Here is a 19,237-nt window from a genome sequence, read left to right on the forward strand (position 1 = left end):
AAGGAGGGTGGTGTTTGGTGAAAGTAGGAATGAATAATATATTGAGATTCAGAAAAATATCCCGCCACCATTAATTTCAATTTGATTCAATTTTGAAACTCAGTAAACTTCAATTTTACTGAGCACCCTTAGGGTGGACAGGCCTTAAGCTTGGTTTACCCATGAAAGGCATAGCTTAAAAGAGCTATCAATTTTTCTTAAATTTTCTTAATTTTCCTTGTACATTAGAAAACAGTGCACAGCTCGAACAAAGCTCTCTTGCATATGGCTCTCAAACTTCCAAGACGAACCAGAAGATACCAGGTCATCCTTCACTCGAACCTTGTTGGTATCCTGTTGAAGTTGCTAAGGGATAAATGCTGGCAGCATCCGGAACAAGTGCAAAATGAAACCATTTTGGTGGCGTTCAGAAAAACAATGATCTTTATATTGAGCTGATGCTCAGATTTCCTGAAACTTGAAAATGATTTCCGTCTTATTACTGACTGGGGTTGCCTGCTGAGTTACAGACTGCCTGCAGGCCATGACAAGTACATCAGTTAGCACTTTCCTTATTCAAAGACTCTAGGAATACCTACAGGGTGGCCTAGTGGAAAGAGCACGGGATTAGATGGCCTGGGTTCTAATCCCATCTCTGCCACTTGCCTGCTGTGTGATCTTGGGCAAGTCATTTAACTTCTCCTTGCCTCGGTTTCCTCAGCTGTAAAATGGGGATTCAAAGCATGACGAGCAGCAGTGTGGCCTGGTGGACAGCGAATGGGCCTAGGGGCCAGAAAGACCTGGGTTCTAATCCTGGCCCTACCATTTGGCTGCCATGTGACCTTGGGCAAGTCACTTCACTTTTCTGGGCCTCAGTTACCTCATCTGTAAAATGAGGATTAAGACTGTGAGCTCCACGTAGAACATGGACTGTGTCCAATCTGATTAGTTTGTATCTATCCCAGCATTTAGAACAGTGCCTGGCACATAGCATTTACCCCCACCCCCACCCAAAAAAGAGCCTTGTTCTCCCTCCTTCTTAGGCTGTGAACCCCATATGGGACTGACCTCATTAATCTATATCTACCCCAGCACTTAGGATAGTGGTTGTTACATAGTAAGTGTTTAATACAGTAATCATGATATTGAGAGTAGTAATAATAATAATAATTCTCTAGCCAGGAAGGAACCACAGACATCATAGCAGTGAGTTCTTCCTGAGCTGAGAGCCAGGGAGCTTCTGGAGACAGAATCCAATTCTGAATAATCTGACCCTGTTAATGACATTTCTTATTTTACGCATTTCATTTCTTATGGGTTGTTGTCAGGGAATGGAAAAGGAAAAGACCCTCGGGGACAGCCACAGGAAAGGATGCTCAAAAGACATATCTGATGTTCCTGAGGCTTTTTTTTCCTTGAAGAAAATGTTGGGGGTTTTCTTTCCTTCTTCCAAATCCCCAAATTCTCAATTCAAGCGACTCATGGTTACTCTTAGTAGGAACAATGAGCTAATAAGACCATAATGGCAGATAAGAAAAATCAAACCCTCCTGGCACAAATCGGTCAACAGCATCTATGATCCTGCTTCCCATCTCAGTAGGAGGATAAGTGTGTCAGTCTGAAAGCACTTGCCTGTTTGGCTGACCAGTTTCATATTCATTACAGGGTCGATGCCAACCAGATGCTCTTCAATGACAACAAATTGAATTTATTTCCAGTTTTTCAGACTCTGCTCGAAATTCGGGCCAGGGCGGTCCCAGCCATTAGACCACTGAGTCAAGATGCATCATTGAAGGAATGTAATTGATCAGGCAGCGAGATTGTGGCACACTGTGGAGGAGGCCTAAAATGGGTGATGGCAGAGGGCCAGATATCAAATGTGGATGATGAAATGGCCATTTCCATTAAGGGAACATCACATCACAGATATTCATTAGGCGGCACTATAATAGAGTAAAGTGGATTTGAAAAAAAAAATTGCTGAAAGAAAGTCACCCTGGCACATCCTTAGCAACGAACGCTTGCATGTCTGAAGGTGACCCGTGCTAGCCGTGGCCCCGCAAATCCGCTGTTTGTTTAGTATGCCACAGGTGGAGGAGAAAATTGACAGGCCTTTAAAGGTGACGCCCTCAATGGTATACATAATACTCATTTAGAACAACTAATCTTCTTCACAACGAAAACATTTTCTTCTCGTTCTTAGGGGAAACGGCCCCCTTCACTGAACTATTACTGTGACTTTTCATACAAATGAAATGAATCAGAAAAACCAAAGCTGCTTCTCTGGGGATAAAAAGCTGGCATTTCATTAACAAACCCTTTACTGCATATAATAATAATAATAATAATAGTATTTGTTAAGTGCTTACTATGTGCAAAGCACTGTTCTAAGCGCTGGGGAGGTTACAAGGTGATCAGGTTGTCCCATGGGGGACTCACAGTCTTAATCCCCATTTTACAGATGAGGTAACTGAGGCACAGAGAAGTTAAGTGACTTGCCCAAAGTCACACAGCTGACAGTTGGCGGAGCCAGGATTTGAACCCATGACCTCGGACTCCAAAGCCCGTGCTCTTTCCACTGAGTCACACTGCTTCATCAATGAAGGGTAATATGAAGGGTAATTTCCCTTAAAAATGGAAGAGGGTATTGAATATCAGATAGTACCGATCTTTTCCGAATGTTTAACTGATTGAGTGAGCTACCCCTGCATCCAGGATTTAAGGGTTCAAATCCATTCTTTCCCCCTTCTGATTCCCTCATGTCTGATCTCTATCCTCACAGGCCCTCTCTCGTGCCCAGAAATCACAAGTCCCAGGCCCAAGTGGGCCAGGTTTTGGCTGCAGGAAAAAAGAATAGCAGGGCTAGGAATAGTCTTTCCTTTCCCCACCCAAATGCTTCACCAAGTGTGAATTGCTATTCATTTCCACCCCCTTAATTCATTCACTTTTTTAAATGATCAAAATGTTTATTACAGGGTCATCCAGATTTTTTTTTTACCAATTGTGGACCACAGGACTAAAAAGCCATGAGTGGACCATATTAATTTTTTTTATCACTAACAACATGAAGTTTAGCCTGTTAATCAATCAATCGTATATATTGAGCGCTTACTGTGTGCAGAGCACTGCACTAAGTGCTTGGGAAGTACAAGTTGGCAACATATAGAGATAGTCCCTACCCAACAGTGGGCTCACAGTCACTGTTAGCTAGTCAAAAAGATGGATTTTCTAAGCAGTAGTAAAAAAAGTTAAAAAAAATTCCTTTCAGCTTTTTAGTTCAAAGGTGGACAGTTGGAAACAGTGCTAGTCACTGATTGATTTTGATCAAGTTGATGAGAATACGTGGTAATTAATCAACTGAGTTATTCCAGAGAGCTGTAGGGTGTGGTCAGTCAGGGAACAACTCAATTCTCACTGGGTCCTACTGGCCCAGGCATTCATGTGGGCTCCCTAATTTTGGTTAAAAAAAATCTGACTTTAAAATCTCACATGAACCACGCTCCATTCATTCAATCATACTGATTGGGCGCCTACTGTGTGCAGAGCACTTTACTAAGCACTTTGGAAGTACAATTCAGCAACAGAGACAATCCCTGCCCACAACGGGCTCACAGTCAAAGGGGCCACATCCGGTCCACATAGACATACCTGGAGAATTATATCACGAATGCATTTCAAAATTTACAGCCGACTACCTCATCTTCCTTTCAGCAAAAGGCCTTATGTCATAGGAGACATATGACAATAATTCCATCACATCACATCCATATTGCTTTTCTTTAAGGTCATTTTTTACATTGAGCTTTGCCAATCTTTTTGTTCCATAACTCATGATTGAAATACAAATTTTTTTCAAGAATGTGCCACTGTTGAGGAAAGCACACTTGGGGGCTGTCATAGTCACACAAGGAATACTGTTATAATGATTACTATGTTGCAGTGTGCTCATATATTTATAGGGCACAAAATGCATGTGAAAAATTATGAATCAAATGGTGCATATTATTAATGCACAAGTTTTTTAAGTTTTTGATTTTTTGCTCCCCTCTGAATAACAACTATTCATTCCCTCACCCCCTAAATTTGCTAATCTAGGTCAGGGCCTATTGAAAACCTGTCACTGCTGTCCACAAAACTGGCTAAGATTTTTCATGTTGACTCCTAGAAGAGCACAAGATATGAGGAAGGAATCAATATGGCCTTTTCACGGATTAAACATGCCAGACCAATTTAAAGCCGTTCCTCTATAATCATCTGGCAGGACATGTAGACATGAGGGAAGGAACAACTGTAATTATACATCTATATTCCAGGAAGGCTTTTGATTCCATCTCACATCCCAGTCTCATCAACATGCTCAAAGGTAGAGCCTAACCTACCTCACTGTTCGGCCTACACGAACAATCCTAAATGACAGAAGGATATCCAAAAATTAGCTGCTTAGTCAGGCTGAGATGGGACACAGAAAAACATTCCGAGAGCACAGGGAAGCACAGCTTTACACAAAGCAGCATGGCCACTGAGTGTTGGAAATTAACTGAAACAGACACACCATCCAGCAGCATTGGGATGATCGAGTGAGGAAAAACAAAAAATGATGCCAATAAACGGTAAACATGTCAGCCCACCAAAAAACGACCTATGAATGTGCCTGAAGGGATAGTGACTTGGAAATCTCCCACTGGCCTCTTCTGACATACTCTACACTCATATAGAAAGGAGTATCATCTTTAAATATGGAGGATAACTACTACTGTTATGTAACTGTCCAGCTGTTTGGAGGGTTGTACCAAACAACTAGGTACTGTTCATCCCTTCATAAAACGCACTTTTTAACTAACTTATAAGTCACCTCAACCTATTCTTCTCTTGGCTAAATCACCTCAATTTCCTTAAACTTTCCTCTTTAATCATTTCAATTGCTGTTCTCTGGATCTTTTCCAGTTTCTCCATATTAACTTTAGGATGCAATGACTAAAGTTGCGCTAAATGACTGAATCTAAAGAGGGCCTGATTAATGCAGAGTATAATGGAAGGATTATTTCCTGACATTAAAAACATCAATTTAATACTGCCATGTTTTAAATAACTACATCTTATCGCATATCCAACTTTGGGTCAATTCTGCTGAGAGGGGCTCCCCAGGTCAGGCTGAGACCCTCATTTAGACACAGACGTTCCTGGAAACCTCTAGAACAGGTAAACCGGGAGGGAAGGCAACTTTACCTAACATCTTGTGTTACCTGAAAACATCAGCGCTTAGAACAGTGCTCTGCACATAGTAAGCGCTTAACAAATGCCATTATTATTATTATTATCAGCTAATTGCCGACTCTAGACTCTGAGCTCCTTGCGGACAGGAATCGCTTCTACCGACTCTTTTAATTGTGGTATTTGCTGAGTGCTTGCTATATGCCAAGCACTAAATTGAGTGGTAAGGGTAGATCCAATATATTCATTCCGTCTTTTAGTGCTTACTGTGTGCAGAGCACTGTACTAAGCACTTGGGAGAGTACAATATAACAACAGACACATTCCTATTTATTCTATCCTATATCCTATCCTATTATATCCTATATATATCCTATATATAGATATAGATATATCCTATAGAATATATCCTAGGATATATTCTATCCTATATTCTATCCATATCCTATTCCTAATCTATTTATTTATTTATTTATTTTACTTGTACATGCCTATTCTATTTATTTTATTTTCTTAGTATGTTTGGTTTTGTTCTCTGTCTCCTCCTTTTAGACTGTGAGCCCACTATTGGGTAGGGACTGTCTCTATATGTTGCCAACTTGTACTTCCCAAGCACTTAGTACAGTGCTCTGCACACAGTAAGCGCTCAATAAATACGATTGATGATGATGATGATGATGATTCCTTGCCCACAACGAGCTTACAGTCTAGAGGTCCCACATGGGACTCACAGTCTAAGTAGGAGGGAGAACTGAATCCCCATTTTGCAGATGAGGGAACTGAGGCCCAAAGAAGTCAAGTGACTTGCCCAAGGTCACACAGCAGGTAAATGGGGGAGCTGGGATTAGACCCCAGGGCCTCTGATTGCCAGGCCCTAGTTCTTTCCATCAGGCCACATTGCTTCCTGTGTATTGTACTTGGTACGGTACTCTGTGCACAGTAAGTGCTCAGTAAAAATTCCATGGATTAACTGATTGGTTGTAGAACGGGAACAAGGCAAAGAGGTGGGAGCTAGAGAAAACCTCTAGCTAGAAGGTAAGGGGAGACATCCTGCCTGCTTCTGAAATGGAGGAAAATTAACTCCTTGGCTGGTTAAAGCCAAGGGCAAACAGGGGATGTGTGACTTCCGAAGACTGGTTACGAAAAGTAGAGCGGTATGCAGCGTTTCAAGGAGTTGGAAACCTTGGGCTTGGATTCAAAACAAATGCAAAACAGGGGAAATTGCATTCAATCTCAATCTGGTTTAAGATTCTGTTAGTCAATTAATTTTATTGTTGAAGCCTCCATATTGAGTAACTATCCACTCATAACCAAAGTAGTAGTCTGCATGTTGTGAACCATGCTAACAAGGACAGTCTCGCTGCCTAATAGTAGTCTGGTCACCAGACAAACTCTCCAAAACCCAGAAGCCACGTGCAAGGTGTCAGACTTGTCATGACCTCCTGAAAGAGTACCAGGCTTTTCAGTGGGCAGTGCAACTTAAAGACACAGGATAGCAGCAAAAACATATTGGGGCATAATAATGATAATAATAATAATAATAGTACTTGTTAAGCGCTTACTATGTGCCAAGCACCGTTCTAAGTACTGGAGGTAGATACAAGTTAATCAGGTTTATTCATTCTTTCAATCGCATTTATTGAGCTCTTACTGTGTGCAGGGTACTTTACTAAGTGCTTGGTAAGTAAGGTTGGATACAGTCCCTGTCCCACATGGGGCTCATACTCGTAATCCTCATTTAACGGATGAGAGAACTGAGGCCCAGAGAAGTTAAGTGACTGGCCCAAGGTCACACAGCAGACATGTGGCAGAGCCGGAATTAGAATAATAATAATAATAATAATAATAACATTTGTTAAGCGCTTACTATGTGCAAAGCACTGTTCTTAGTGCTGGGGAGGACACAAGGTGATGAGGTTGTCCCACGTGTGGCTCCCACTCTTAATCCCCATTTTGCAGATAAGGGAACTGAGGCCCAGAGAAGTGAAGTGACTTGCCCAAAGTCACACAGCTGACAAGCGGCGGGGCCGGGATTAGAACCCATGACCTCTGACTCCCAAGCCCGGGCTCCTTCCACTGAGCCACGCTGCTTCTCTTGGAGTGACCTAGTTGGAAGCCCCAAGTCTTGAGACCCAGCTTTAAACAATTTTGTGCGCTAAGATTCTGGTGTTAAATAACTGTGGTATTTGTTACGTGCTTACTATGTGCCAGGCACAGTACTAAGCGCTGGGGTGGATACAAGCAAATAGGGTTGGCCACAGTCCTTGGCCCACTTGGGGCTCACCGTCTCAATCCCTATTTTACAGATGACGTAACAGGCACAGAGAAGTGAAATGACTTGCCCAAGGCCACACAGCAGACTAGTGGAGGAGCTGGAATTAGAACCCATGACCTTCTGATTTCCAGGCCCGTATTCTATCCCTTATGCCATGGACCTTCAGAAAGTGACCAGTACACCACTTAGGCTCTCATGCCTTTTTTGTCATCAATGGTATTTACAGAGCGATTACTATGTGCAGAGCACTGTACTAATCACTTGGGAGAGTGCAAAAGAATTACAATACAACAGAATTGGCAGATATGTTCCCTGCCCATTAAGAGCATACACACATTCGTGTACGAAGTCAATCTTTCCTACATCTTTAATGCGTTCCTGGTTTGGAGCCCTATGTGAACTGTCTGTATTCATCCTGTTTCCAAAGAACCAGGTCTCTAATTAATCAAAATTCATTCATTCACTCACCTTAAATTGAATTTCTGAAGTTGGGGGTGTCATCGGCTCACCCCAATTTACTGTCACCAGCTCCCTCATGTGGGATATCGATAAGACTATTGAATAGTAGCCCGCTGTTGGGGAGGGACCGTCTCTATATGTTGCCAACTTGTACTTCCCAAGCGCTTAGTACAGTGCTCTGCACACAGTAAGTGCTCAGTAAATACGATTGAATGAATGAATAGTACCTGTCCCACAATCTTATTCCACTGGACAGTTTAATTTGGCCCCTTTAACTGACACCAAGCCACTAATAACCAGTCTTTTTCCATCTCCGCAGATCAATGAATATGAGGAAATAAGAAGTGTTTAACCTCAGAACGAGAAGCAGTGTGGCTTAGAGGCAAGAGCCCGAGCTTGGGAGTCAGAGGTTGTGAGTTCTAATCCCGGCTCCGCCACTTATCAGCTGGGTGACTTCGGGCAAGTAGCTTCACTTCTCTGGGCCTCAGTGACCTGATCTGTAAAATGGGGATTAAGACTGTGAGCCCCACGTGGGACAACCTGATTACCTTTTATTCATTCATTCATTCAATCGTATTTATTGAGCACTTACTCTGTGCAGAGCACTGTACTAAGTGCTTGGGAAGTACAAGTTGCCAACATATAGAGACGGTCCCTACCCAACAGCGGGCTCACAGTCTAGAAGGGGGAGACAGACAACAAAACAAAACATATTAACAAAATAAAATAAATAGAATAAATATGTACAAATAAAATAGAGTAATAAATACGTACAAACATATATACATATGTACAGGCATATATACAGGATATATACATACATATTTTATTTACCCAAGTGCTTAAAACAGTCCTTGGCACATAGTAAGCGCTTAACACATGCCATCATTATTAAGAAAGCTTCTTAATGGATCTGGTGATAGAACTCTGTAATACTGGCTACCTCCATAACTGGAGATTAAACACGCTAATACAACATCCAACCAGCTGTTTAAAAGTTTAGCCATTTTCAGATTTGCTTCTTTGGGTCCCATTCGGCTCTAAGAACCTAAGGGAACCAAACAAACACCCACGCCCCAACTCCCATGAAGAGGAAGGTGGGCATAGAGTTCATGAACTCAACCAAAAGTAGTCATTGGCATCTTGCCCCATGTTGGCCAACTTTTTACCATGAATCCAGAGGTAAACAGCAGGCAAGAATGTTAAGGGAGTGGGGACTGGAAAGGGACAGGCTAGCTGACCAAAAAGCCATCAGCTGGGGTCTTTTTCACCATGCCTGGACACTGCGAGGTCCTGTCAGGGACTTGGGATAATGGGAGTTGGGAGTCCATCTGAGATGGCTTGTGAACCATTGACCCCATGGACTTCTGTTACGCCCTGCGCGTGAATTTCTCAGCTTTTTAGTAAGCCAATTTCACCTCTCCAGACCTCCCATGAAAGAGAGAGACTACTGGGGGCTGCCTTTCCAAGGATGCTGAACCAAGCAAATAACTAAATAATAATAGCCAGTAGGCAACTAAGGATCATTTGCCAAAGTGCCTTAAGAATATTGGACTCCTTCAATTAATGAGGCATTTTTCATTCTTTGCAGAATTCAACCTAAACGGAACTCCTTCAAAGGAAACCAGATACAAGAGTGCTTGAATAGCTTATGAAAACAACACAGACCCCAAAACCAATACTTTCAGCACTTGGCTTTGTCACTTCTTTCCACGCTTTCCCTTGATGAAAGTCCATGCCTCCATGCAGTCCTCAAGGAGAGAGGCTTTTTTCTATTCTGTGAAGTAAGCATCTTTTGCCAAGGCAAATTTTCAGTCTTCTAATCTAATTGAGTAAAATGGGATGAATTCCAGGAAGGAACTGGTAAAACTACTTTTGGAGAAAATAGAAACATAAGCTAATGGTGACTGTGGCTTTTACATACTAAGTGTTCTTTACAGCACTCTTTAGTAGAGGTTTAAAAATAGCTATGGTTGCTGTTAGGAGTCTCTTGAGAGCTCTGAGCAATAAATTAGTTTTATTTGTCTTGTCCGCCGGCTGTTAGTCACTTTTTAGTAGCTCATTCACAAAAACAAACCATGATATATTGACCATCTCCTTGGCAAAGAGATTTCAAATGGACAATAAAATCATTTTTAAATCACTGCATTAGATCATTTTTAACCTTTGACTTGATATATAAATCTGTTTAATTTTTTTCTTAAATTAACCTCAACAGACAAGGCCGACAGACAGTGCTTTTAAAAACAAAGTTTTCTAATGATGGAGGAAAGAGAGGTCTTGGGGCTTGGGAGGTGAAATGAAAAAAAAAAAACCGAAAATACCGTCAGGCTCTCGCTTGTGTAGATTATTTCCGCTGAAGAACTCAGTTTGGGTTACTCCTTTCAAACATGGAAACATGGAAAAATTTGCTTTTTAGAGTCTTTTTCACATTATAATAATAATGACGGCATTTGTTAAGTGCTTACTATGTGCAAAGCACTGTTCTAAGTACTGGGAGGATACAAGGTGATCAGGTTGTCCCACATGGGGCTCACAGTCTTAATCCCCATTTTACAGACGAGAGAACTGAGGCACAGAGAAGTTAAGTGACTTGTCCAAAGCCACACAGCTTACAATTGGTGGAGTTGGGATTTGAACCCATGACCTCTGACTCCAAAGCCGGGGCTCCTTCCACTGAGCCACGCTGCTTCTCTGATATTATCTCTGATAATAATAATAATAATAATATTCTCTAATATTATCATTCCATATTAGTCAAAAATTAACTAGATAGTACCGCAGTACATTCACAAAGTGCTACGAATAAATGTACATATATTTTACAAATATATTCATTTATTCAATCATTTATTGAGCGCTTACTGTGTGCAGAGCACTGTACTAAGCGCTTGGGAAGTACAAGTTTGCATTTCATTCATTCATTCATTCAATCATATTTATTGAGTGCTTACGGTATGCAGAGCACTGGACTAAGCGCTTGGGAAGTCCAAGTTGGCAACATATAGAGACAGTCAATCAAACATCTCCAACAAATTTACTGTATAGGATTACATAGTATTTATTTAATTGCTTTTTGCTTTCACAGAGGACATCACTGACAGGGAAATTCACCTCTGAGGTGCGTGTGAGGCTGACTGCCTGGCATTTTAGCTTTTCGTTTTGCTTCTTGTTCATTACAAAGATTCTGTTCGATGAAGGCACTCCTTTCTTGATGACTGAGTGCCATTTTGGTCTCTCCTCAGCACTGGCTCCCACTTTTCAGCTGTGATGCAAAACTGTCTGAGGCTTTGTACTACCATGTTCTTGAAATGTTTCTCATGCCCAAGCAGAAATCCTGATCTGTCCACCCAAACCCTGTCCATCCTCTGACTTTCCAATCATGATTGACCCCACCATCCTCCCTGCCACACGGGCCCGTAACCTTGGCATCTTCCTCAACTCACGTCTCTCATTCAACCGACATATTCGTTCTGTCAACAAATCCTGTCAGGTCTTCCTTTACAACATCTTTAGAATCCACTTCTTTCTCGCCATCCGAACTCTTACCACCCTGATCCAAGCACTTATCATAGCCCTCCTTGACTGCTGCAGCATCAGCCTCCTCGTTCACCTCTCTGCCTTCTGTCTTTCTCCTTTCCAAGGACACAGCATGCCCTCTCTCCCCCTTGTCCCCCTCTCCATCCCACTCATCTTACCTCCTTCCCTTCCCCACAGCACCTGTATATATGTTTGTACATATTTATTACTCTATTTATTTGACTTGTACATATCTATTCTATTTTATTTTGTTAGTATGGTTTTGTTCTCTGTCTCCCCCTTTTAGACTGTGAGCCCACTGTTGAGTAGGGACTGTCTCTATATGCTGCCAACTTGTACTTCCCAAGCGCTTAGTATAGTGCTCTGCACAAAGTAAGCGCTCAATAAATACGAAAAAAAAAAAGTGGCAGAGCCAGGATTAGAACGTAGTTTTCTTGACTCCCCGAGTCTTATACTCCTCCCACTAGGTCATGCTGCTTCCCTGTGTATCACCCGGCTTTGTGAAGTGATTTCCAGACATTATCATCTCAATACTCATATCTAAGGATGTAAGTGGTAAATGTTATCTCTATTTTAGGGATGGAGAGACAGATTCAGAGAGCAGAATGAACCCCAATTCAGAAGATTAGTTAGACTTTTACAACAGTTCTTGGTACAAAGGGCAAAAACCTCACTGAAAAATTTTATGCAAAGGGCGGGGCGACCAGCACTGACCTGTAATGATAAGACATTCGTTGTGATCCAAAACTTCTGTGATGAGTCGTGATACGATTAGTTCGGGATTGATTAAAAATCGGATTTCCTCCTGTACCAGCCCGGCACCGGTTACACCACCTCCAACAAAACGGTTGGCAAAATCCACCTGAGGGGAAAATGTAGCCGGTCAAACATCTTCCAGACAAACTCCTGAAGAATTTGACCTGAGAATTATCACCTTTGTTTTCTGTCTATTAGTTGCTGCATTTAACAGGGGGTGGGGTGTGTCTCCGACTGGTTCCTAAGGTGACTCCGATACCCTTCTTCTTGCCTCTTACTTTCACTGAGGTTAGTTGGCCTGGGTGCTTGGGATGATCAAACTATTTGGGAAACTGTGCTCTCCCAAGTGTTTGGTACAGTGCTGCTTCGTACACAGTAAGCGCTTAATAAATACCACTGAATGAATGAAACTGTGTAAATGGGGTGGAAAAACCAAGATAAGTCTCCAATATGAAGCAAGGTCACATTACACAAACTTTGGGCTCCAAGATAGTGTAATTAGGAGAATATAATTGCAAATATTTCTTCAGGGGTCAAGAAAAAGTGCTCACATTTTTATCTTCATTTACTTTGCAAACTTTCCATTCTCTACTTTACTTGAGCACTTGTTGGTCATAAAGTAATAATGTAAATAAAGTAATTCTTTTAGACTGCGAGCCCACTGTTGGGTAGGGACTGTCTCTATATGTTGCCAACTTGTACTTCCGAAGCGCTTAGTAAAGTGCTCTGCACACAGTAAGCGCTCAATAAATACGATTGATTGATTGATAAAGTAATTACTTAAAAAAACAACAACCGGTACTTGTTAAAACACTTACAGGCACACTTGCACATTAAGCACAGGGGTAGATACATGATAATCAGGTTGGACAAAGTTCTTGTCCTATTTAGGGCTCACAGTCTTAGTCCCCTTTTTATTCATTCAATCATATTTATTGAGCTGGGATTAGCTGGAGGAGCTGGGATTAGAACCCAGACCTTCTGACTCTCAGCCAAAATACTGAACTAAATGTTGGGACAATAAGACCATCAATGAAGATACAGTGGCTAGGCCATGAGGGACTTATCAGGACAGACAAATCAAATGGGAAAAATTTAACTGCAAAACATACAAAGTAAAAGATCTACTAATTAATGAGGGCTTAGTGAGGACAGCCTCTTTGCTCCAGGCAAGTCTCACGTGGGACAGGGGACAGTATCCAACCTGATTAGCTTGTATCTATCCCAGCGCTTAGTACAGTACCTGGCGCATAGTAAGCGTTTAATAAATACCATTAAAAACAAAAACAGTACGCCAATCTTGCTTGTCAGCTTGGATAGTGGTTCGAGTTCGACACAGGGAGAGGGGAGCAAAATAGTTGAGTTCAGTAGAGAGGGCAGTGATGAGAGCATCAATTTTTTCATCACGGGAAGGTAGTTTGTGCATGGAGGCCAAATGGGGTGCGATGAGCTGAGACAACTTGACGGGGTCAAAAGATTGGTGATCTCTGTGGGGGAAGAGCCCAGATGTGTGGGAGAGAAGGCAGGTGAGGAGGTTGGGGTCAGACAGAGGGGTCCCACAGATAGACCGTATAGATTGGATCCTCCAATTGTGGTTAACTGTCAATATTCGCACATTTTCAGATTCATATAAAAAAGGAAGCCTGACAAAGCAGCAACTGGGGGTACAGGAACATTCCTTCTTCTGGAGAAGAAATTTAAAGAGTTTTGAGATATACTCTTCCAGAGAAGCTTTAAATCTGGATGAACATTTGAGAATCAGGTATTTAATCAATCAATCATATTTGAGTGCTTCCTAGGTGCAGAGCACTGTACTAAGCACTTGGGAGAGTACAACACAATAAAAGACACATCCCCTGCCCACACGAGTTTACAGTCTAGAGGGGGAGACAGACATTAATATAAATAAATAAATAAATAATGGAAATATACATAAGTGCTGCGGGGCATTCAATTTGGCATTCACTTTTCTCGAAGTAGCGTGCTTACGGGGAAAATACTGATCATTAAAAACCCTCTCTGAAATCTAAAATTTGATTAAATTTGTTTTATACAGTACAAAAACTGAGTGGGAATGGATAAACTCACTCAGATTTCCTTTTGTCAGAATAGGATACATTCTTTATTTGACATTCTTCACTTGACTGATTTTGCACAAAAACAACGGCCCTCTTATCACCTATCCTTAATTAATAGAAACTCTGAATTAATTTCAAGTGCTGTTATCAAAGCACTTGACATTATGAATCAGAGACCTGCACCGGTACATGAAAATAACAACATGAATGCGTCCACATCCATAACCAGCTATTTTTCTGAGTCACTCGACTTTTCAGGTACTTGTTCTGTTTGTTCAGCCTCCAAAATGCAACCAAGATGAAAAGGAGAGAGTGAAAACATTCCTCAGATGTTTTGCTGGGGTACCTATTCAGCTTAATCTTATTTATACAGTTCAGGAAGAACTCTGAAGCACCATAATCCCAGGCTCGCTTGGGGGTTCAAAGCAGGGTAGGAGGGAGAACAACAAGGTAGGAAACCATTATGCCATTCTTTCACCTTTACCTTTCTTTAAACACAAAGTTCACACTTCTGCTCTAATTTATGATGGGGTGGGGGGGCGGGGGGGAATCCCTACTAAAGTGTGAAATCATTCCTCTTTCATTGTAGAGCATTGAAAGGTCGGCATTCCTGGGGGAGCTAACGCTGCTATTTTGCTTATTCAGTACAGAGAGAACTAAAACCCATAACTCCTTTAGAAAAGCATAAGCACCACCCCCCACCACAACTTCCCTTCACATGTTTTGTTCCTTTGTCAATAAAACTTGGACTGTAACATATGAGAAAGCTCAGATAAAAACCTGGTTACAAGTTACAATTTGTAACTACGTCTATCTCAACGCAAAATGGAAAGAGTGGAGGAGATGGAAATGAAAAATCAAATTAAGGAAAAAGTGGAATGCAGAAAAAAGATTACTGCAAAAAGAGAGCATGACAATTAAAAAGACCGTCATTCCCTCCTTGCAGCGAATTAGTTTTCATTAAAAAAAAAATTTAACCGGAGTGCTTCACAATCAGACCTAAAATACAAATGGGATTTCCACGTACATTATATAAATACAGAAATCAAACTATCATCATCCAACTGAAGACTGCTACTTAAATTAAGCAGGCTAATCAAATAAATGAAGTCAAAAGAAATAGAGAAGAACCACTCTCCTTTCTCTGAAGAAAAACCAACACTTTCCCAGGTACGGGACACTGTGCTAGCTCTTACAGCAATAACTTTAATGCTCTACTGGATAATGAATCCAGAAAACAGAGCAAACTAAGATAATTTCTGAGGAAGATTTCAAAAATAATAAGATTAAAAAGAAAAACACTAAAATGGGGAGAAGAAGTGAGTGCACCACTGACGTTCCGAAATGCTTAAATCAGAAAAGGCTGATGTTTCTCCTTGTTCATAAAGGCAATTATGACGGTGGCCAGGAATAAGGCAGTGATTGGAGAAAGAATAAAATTAGTACCCTAGAAATGGGCAAAGCCGTTGCAGTTTAATGTTGAAAAGCAAGGAGTCAAACAGCTTACAGTTGCTAGACAAAAGTGCTGTGAGATACGAGAGACACATCCTCTGCATCAATCTGTTTTAGCTGACTGGCTCCAAGACCAGAACAAAGCAGTGGCAGCAGAAGGAACATCTTGAGCCAGTCATCAGAAAGAGCAGGGCAATGATGTTTGAGTGATAAATGGGAAGAAAAGAAAAAAAAAAGGCTCCCCTGACAGCCTGTCAAAATCACACCCTGGAAATTCCTCCACCCCCAATCTGCAATTGCCGCCTAGACTGAATGGCCAGGGCTGCCTGGGTCTTTGGGTTTCTGTCAGAGGCTTTCCTGAATGAGGCACACAGCTGAAAAACAGGCTGAGCTGGAAAGCAGCGACATTACTAAAACTGTCAAATTGACCTGGTTTGCTGGGTTTTCTCCTGCAATAGGCCCCGTCGTCAGCAACGCGAGGGAAATGTAAATGGCTTCATTGGACCTCCGCAGAGTTTGAATCTGCAGAGACACAAGGGTTGCTCCTCTTTACTTACCTGGAGCATGCCTCGTCCATTTCCTTCAATTGTACCTTCGTAGGTGACGTGCAATCGGGTCAGCTTTTTCCCAGACCTGAAAAATGGGAAAAAAAAAAAAATTCTAAAAATCAGACATCTGTAGCATAGTTTTCAGGGTGCAGTTATGGTGGGATAAATGTTTGGTCAGGGAGAGCCCAAACCAAGGTACAAAATAAAGGAATGCTGAAATAAATCCTCCACAATCTGAGGAGTAGTTCCTCTGCCACCAGTTTGATAACTGTAATATTCTATCCCTGGTGAAAATGAATCAAACCCATGGCAGTTCTGATCCACTGTATTCTTTTGGTAATATAGTTTTTAAATTGACTTATGCCTGTAAGGCATCAAGGAAAGCACCATTACTTTCTATAAAAAATAGCTGCTCACAAATTTGTCTAGCCCGCCTAGAGCACCAAAGGGAAACAGAAATTTCACTGCAATACGGATTCATACCATTCATTATTTTGTTTTCAATTCTTAAACAAGCTAGGCAAAATATATGGAAAAATCAAACCATTTCAGCATGAAAAACATGAAGTTTTTTTTAAAGCAAGGACTAACTGCATTACTTTCACGACTGTAACAAGAGATTGCCTTTAAGCCCCTACTTTGTCACCATAGTCCACAGGTGAAATGTGGGATTTATCCTAAAGAATGAGAACCATCATTATTAAACATTATTAAACATAGCAGATTGTTGCTTTTCCCCTTTAGTGTAAACTCCTTGTAGGTACCGAACACGTCACTTGCCGATCTTGAGTTCTTACTACAGAGTGGGCATGGTAATTGTCTGCCAACTCTGTTGGACTGTTGCTCGTTGTGGGCAGGGAATGTATCTTTTGCATTCCAGTGCTTAGTTCAGTGCTTTGCACACAGTAAGCGCGCAATAAATATGATTGAATGAATTAATAAAGGCAAGATGTTTGGTTCTGTTACCTTGAGCATGTCCTAAAACTCTCTTCTTTCCAATGCCTCTGCAATTTGAAAAAGGAATAACCGCTAATAGCTTACCTTTCCCAATCTGGGAAGTCTTGAAGGCACTGCCTCGTGAAAGTCACCAACCCAGTAGGTTCTACAAAAATAAGAGAAGGAAAAGCAAACACAAAGCCTGAGTTCCAAGTGTGAGAAACTTGAGCTATAGATTCAAGTCAAAAATAGTTCAGCAAGGGTTAAGGATGTGACAGAAGTCCTTCCTCAAAACTACTGACATTGAAATGTTTGATTTTCAGAACCTTCTGCTGCAAAATCAACCATGATTAAAACACAAAACCCGACCGAGTCCACATGATAAAGTTAAGAGCCCTAACTGTGGCCTGTGAGGCTGACTACTCACTGGACTGGTGGACTATTTTTACATTATGTTCAATGTAGTGCTCATCATCCCAATCCTGCCCCTTTTCGGTGTAAACAAGAGTGTTATCAAGAGTTAAGGTGGAAAAGCTTTGTATAAACAGGGCTAATGGAAAATCCACCAAACATCTAGGATTTTGAGAAAAGAAAGAAAGGGACATCAAAGGACCCAGTAACGCTAGAGGAGGAAAAGCCTTGAAATATTGCTATCTAAATAAATGCCACTTTAGAGGACATGACCCTTGTCTTAGAAAATTGTTTTTGAAATCAACTGGCCAAAATGAATTAATCAGTTGGAGTAGAGGTACTTTGCTTTATTCAGCCTGCGATTTGCTTCGGGTCAGACAATTTCTCGTTTCTTTAGGGTTGTTTTTTTTCTTCTTAAAAAAGCTTTTATGCAAGGAGACACGTCAGGAACTATTGGCTAAAGGTTGAGGAGCTATTTTACTTTTATGGAAGTTTTCTATACCCTCTGTTGTGGGGCATGAGCAGCAACTTAAAGAAGGCATGTTTAACGGCAAGATACAAGACCTAAATTCCCTGTGACCTAAATTCCCTGTGTTGTCCTCTGGTTTGGAGACGATGCTCCGGGGGTAAGAGTGCATCGATGAGTGGATCATGGAGACAGGCTCTTGCACATGTAAACATTGTGTCCATGGAAGCAGCGTGGTTTACTGGATAGAGCATGGGCTTGGGAATCAGAAGGACCTGAGTTCTAATCCGGGATCTACCCCTGGCCTGCTGTGTAGCCTTGGGAAAGTCACTTAACTTCTTTGTGCCAGGTATTTCATCTGTAAAATGGGGCGTAAGACTGTGAACCCCATGTGGGATATGGATTGGGTCCCATCTGAGTCGCTTGTACCTATCCTAGTGCTTAGTATTGTAAGTACTTAATGAATACTATTAATAAAAATAGTATCTAAATGGAAAGAGCATGGGTTTGGGAGTCGGAAGATGTGGGTTCTAATCCCAGCTCCGCCACTTGTCTGCTTTGTGACCTTGGGCAAGTCACTTCCCTTCTCTGTGCCTCAGTGACCTCATCTGCAAAATGGGGATTAAGAGTGTGAGCCCCACATGGGACAACTTGATTACCTTGTATCTACCCCAGTGCTTAGAACAGTGCTTGGCAAATAGTAGGCGCTTAACAAATACCATCATTATTGTTACTGCTTTCGGCCCCTTACCAACTGACTGAAGTCATATGTCTAAGCACAATGAAAATGCGTTCCTGGGAAATTTCACTACTGCCAGCTCTCTTTTAGGTGAGACTGAAAACTTATCTATGCCGAATTCTTGGCTATATTTCAGAGGAAAGGATGCTTTGATTCACTCCTCCTAAAAAGCTACAAGCAGCAAACATACAACTGATACATTTTTTTTTTTTTTGCGATTCTACACTGGCAGAGTGAAACATAGCTTTGGCACTAGATCCAGAGAATTCTGAACAGAAGTGGGCAATTATTTAGGTCGAAGGGCCCCTTGAGGATAACTCACGCAGGGTCGCTCACATAAAAGATTTGGTGTGGAAGTTGAAATGGGTGAGATGACACGGTGCTGAA

General features: G+C 41.5%; 1 protein-coding gene across 1 annotated transcript in view; it reads right to left on the bottom strand.

Moving 5' to 3' along the window:
* The window catches only part of PARG (poly(ADP-ribose) glycohydrolase), a 127,406-nt gene that overhangs the window by 31,681 nt on the left and 76,488 nt on the right, over positions 1-19,237 (bottom strand). The window contains exons 11-13 of the mRNA XM_038743565.1: positions 17,340-17,400; positions 16,308-16,383; positions 12,179-12,326 (exon numbers count right to left, since the gene is read on the bottom strand). Coding sequence (XP_038599493.1) covers positions 12,179-12,326; positions 16,308-16,383; positions 17,340-17,400 — 285 coding nt within the window. The remainder of the gene's footprint in view (positions 1-12,178; positions 12,327-16,307; positions 16,384-17,339; positions 17,401-19,237) is intronic.

The sequence above is a fragment of the Tachyglossus aculeatus genome, chromosome 3 (assembly GCF_015852505.1).
Source record: "Tachyglossus aculeatus isolate mTacAcu1 chromosome 3, mTacAcu1.pri, whole genome shotgun sequence".
Classification (NCBI taxonomy): Eukaryota; Metazoa; Chordata; class Mammalia; order Monotremata; family Tachyglossidae; genus Tachyglossus; species Tachyglossus aculeatus.